Genomic DNA, 3927 nt, shown 5'->3' on the forward strand with positions numbered 1-3927 from the left:
ACCCCAAAAAAAAAAAAAAAAAAAAATATATATATATATATATATATATATATATATATATGCTTCTTCTTGTATAATCAACATCCTAATAACGTGGCTAAGCTGGTGCAGCTGGTGGCTTGGACGCACCCACCTGGCCTCTGGGCTGCAAAGGCCACTGGCCTGACCACCCTAAGGCCAAGAGGCCGCAGTTCGAATGTCACATGTTGGAGAAGTCCCATCTTGACCACACTTTCCGGTAGAACTCAGTGCCCTCGCAGGGGGGCCTAAAATTTTGCAGGCAGGCCCCAGGCGTACATGACGCTGTCAGTACGGCTGATACTGTCGATGTGGAGACCGCTGATGGTATTCAGGAAGAAGGGAAGGAGGCCGTGAATTTGCTCCACATCATCAGGCTGAGGCCCATGAGCGTGACCTCGTTCCTAAGGAGCGTCAGGAAGCTCAGGAGGCCCCCGAAGGAGAGGATGGACACGAGGAAGAGGGCAGAGCCCACGGCCCACTTGTGCCACGGCCGGGTGTCCTCGGACACCTGGGACACCATGAGGAGCTCCAGGCCAAAGATGGCGACCACCATGGCCAAGGTGGCCACGCTGCGGGCCACAGCCATGCCCGAGGCTAGCCTGGGCACATGGGCCTGCCTCAGGTCTCGGAGGCAGTGCAGCTCAGCCTGGTTTGAGGTGGTACAGAAGTGCCACAGCCCGAACAGACGGTCGTCAGCCAGGAGCCAGTGGCCATCGCAGATGGAGAGGGAGGTGAGGACCATGGCCACGGAGGTGCAAAAGATGATGAGGGCCTGGATGGAGGGTTCAAAGAAGGACCGGCGGGGCCTACTTTGGGCCAGCAGCTTCTGGGCCTGGAAGACAGCATGGGGCAGCATGAGGGAGGGCCCCCGCCACAGCCCACCAGTCTCCTCAGGGAAGACCCAGAGCACACCTTGTAGCTTCCCACAGCCACAGTTTCTGCTTCGGTCTCCCAGGATGCCCGGGGAAGCCCACCTTAGTCACAGCACAGACCCACCTCCTGGTGGGGCAGGGGGGACCCTCCTCCCATCCTACCTGTTCCCCATCTGGCCTCCATTCGAGACCTATAAGCATTGCCTGTGGATCCAGTTATTCATCAGGCAGAGTTCCCTGACCTTTCTTTAATGATCTTTATAATGCGTAAGAAACCCAAATTGTATTGACAGGCAAATCTTGGTCCATTCTGAAGTCAGCAAACCTGTCTGGCTTGGCAGATGTGACCTTGAGCTAGCAGCCAGCCTTGGTTTCTCTGTATGCAAAACAAGAATACTGCACTAGACATTATTAGCACATCAGTGAAAGTTACATAGCTCCCTCTTCTGGCCCCTGGTCTTCACCAGTTTCATTCTAATCTGCACCCAGCTTTTTCTGCACTTTTCTTCAGTGCACAGTGATGTTTGCACTTTGCCCTTCAGTCTGGCTCAGGCTGTACTCCGCCCAGGACATGGCACCACTGTCTGTTCTAGAAACTTCTGGGCGGGGGAGTCCCTGAGGCTCCCCTTCAGCCTATGGTTTCGGCCCCGCAAAAGTACACCCTATCCTCTCTCTTGACAAGCTGGGCCAAGCGTCCAGTGAGGTGTCCCTTCTCACAGCCCCGGGACACCCCCAAGCCACCGTCCCCAACCCCCAACCCGGAAGCAAAAGGAATGCTTAAAAGGGTAAAACTCCGTAGACGGCCCACAAGCCCTCCCAGGGCATCCTCCCGGCCACCTCGCATGCCTAGGACAAGCCTAGAACTTTCCTCCTCACACCTACTGGTCCCTCCACCTGAAAGGCTCTTCTCCCGGCTGCCCCGCTTTCTCCATTCTTCATGTCTCAGCTGAAACATCACCTCCTGGGAGAGGTCTGTCCTGCCCACTCAACCCACAACGGACCCCTCCGGTCACTCTCCGTCAGGAACCGTTCTGACAAGTTTTCCATTCCTGTCTGATTCATAGTGGGAGGGCAGGACCGTGTCCCCGGCACCCGGTGCCGGTGCCGTGCTCAAGAGCCACGAGGTCGAGTTTGCAGCCACTGTCACTTCCATCTGAAGCTCCCTGTAAACCATCTCCTGCCCAGTCACAACTTACGCACTTTACAGTGTGTGTGGAAGCAGGCCAGGTCACGCCCCAGTTTGGGAGGTAAGCAAAGCACACAGCTCATGCGTGACGGTCACTGCTGGGAAGCAAACCGAAAGGGGACTCGGGGGGTGAGCCCTATGGCACGTGCAGGTGGAGGCTTCCAGAGGCCGTCTGGGCCACCCCTCTCGGTGAGGGGCAGAAAGCAGAGCCACGATCCCGGAGGCCACGGGATCCTTATGGATCTGGCTTGCTTTCAGCACTTCTGCCTAGTTAGGGTCCTGTCTCACTCTTAAACCTGAGTCTGGTGGAGTAGGGTGCTTCATGGTGGCGGGAGGATGGGGCGGGGTAGGTAAAAAGGGAAACTGTCACACACAGGTCAGGGGACCAGCCCAAGAGCATTCACCGAGATCACAGTAAAGCCTGGCACAGCTGCCCGACAACTGTATCATGTGTAGTGGGGGGGACGCACGCAGCCGGTAAGTACCCACTGGGGCCTTCGTGGGAGGGGATCACTACGTGGTTAGAAGGGCTGGAGCGGCCAGAGGGACGCCCAAGGGCTCGGGACACGACTTAGACCAGAGGCAAAGGCAGTCGGGGGCACTGTAAAGAACACTGAGGCAGGGAGTCTGGGCTCTGGTTCTCAAACCGCATGCCCTTGTCTCCTTGAGGCCTCCAGGTGCTAAAGCAGGGGGCAGGGGGTCAGCTCCCAGCCCCTCACTTCAACAACAACAGGTCCCTCTTACCTGCTGGAGCCACTGGGAATCTAAGAATCTGTACTGGATTTCATTAGGAAAGAACGGCTCTACTAAGAAACAAACCAAGGGAACTTTGAAACCTCTGTGACTACAAACCATAAAGGTGTTTGTCTTTGCGAGGTTTCTTAACCTCCTTGCCCCTTATTTTCTCATCTGCCGTTCCGTAGTTACACTTTGTAGCAGGAGTTAGTGATCCCTGCAGGAAAGAGTAGCCATGGAGGCGCCCGGAGGTTATAACTCACTACAGGTTGATAAGTTTCTAGGATGGGAAAAACCCAGACGCAGGCAACAAGTCACAAGAACGCAGCACCCAGAGGCCTTTTGACCTCAGACATCACGCTGTCTGGAGAAAAAGCACATGCCATCCTACCCTCAGCCCCACCTGTCCTGCACACAGAGTGAACTTTAATCTCCAGGCCCTCAGACATCCCAATGGGATCCGGAAAAGACAGCTGACATCAGGTCATTTTCCCCCTCCCACCGCAAAGGAGGGCATCATTCAAACTCTGACACCAGTAAAACTCCCAAGGATTAAGTGAGATCATGTATATAAAGGTGCCCAGCACAGAAGCACTTCCTGATTAATATTAGTAACAGTAATAAGGTAACTCGGGAGTCCTCCTTCCTCACCACTGCCCCACACGCTGGCTGCCAGCACCTCTGTGAACTTCCAGTGATCCAGGGCCTGAAATCCTCTCCCGGAGGGCAGCTGGGCAGCAGCGTGGTCAGCGGAAGGTCCGTGGACCAGAGGGTATGAGGGCAGTGTAGCCCTGCCCTTGACCCACCAGCCTCTAGCTCTGTGACCTTGGGCAAATCACTTAAATCTCTTAGGGCCTGGGCCATCTCCACTGAAAAAAAAAAAGAAAACTGGAAGCACTTCCCTTTTTCATCCAGAGCCCCGAATGATCAGTAGTGACCTGTAGAACAGTGTTACTTGGCACTCCTGGGCCACAGTGGAGGCCAATGCCGAGGTCTTGTCTTCCTCTGGAACCCAGGAAACCATCTGATCCCGTCAACCCCTAAGTAGTGGACACTTTGAGCTGCTCACTACTTTCCTCCACATCAAGCCCCCGCCCCGCGCCCCTGGGCTTC

General features: G+C 55.3%; 1 protein-coding gene across 1 annotated transcript in view; it reads right to left on the reverse strand.

Annotated features, from left to right (window-relative positions):
• Positions 1–266: 266 nt before the first annotated feature.
• LOC103083948 (voltage-dependent calcium channel gamma-like subunit) overlaps positions 267–3927 on the reverse strand; it is a 4706-nt gene continuing 1045 nt past the window's right edge. The window contains 2 exon segments of the mRNA XM_082931076.1: positions 267–361; positions 364–853. Of these exon segments, the coding sequence (XP_082787202.1) occupies positions 267–361; positions 364–853 (585 nt within the window).

The sequence above is a fragment of the Lipotes vexillifer genome, unplaced genomic scaffold, assembly GCF_000442215.2.
Source record: "Lipotes vexillifer unplaced genomic scaffold, Lipotes_vexillifer_v1.1 scaffold1036, whole genome shotgun sequence".
Lineage (NCBI taxonomy): Eukaryota > Metazoa > Chordata > Mammalia > Artiodactyla > Lipotidae > Lipotes > Lipotes vexillifer.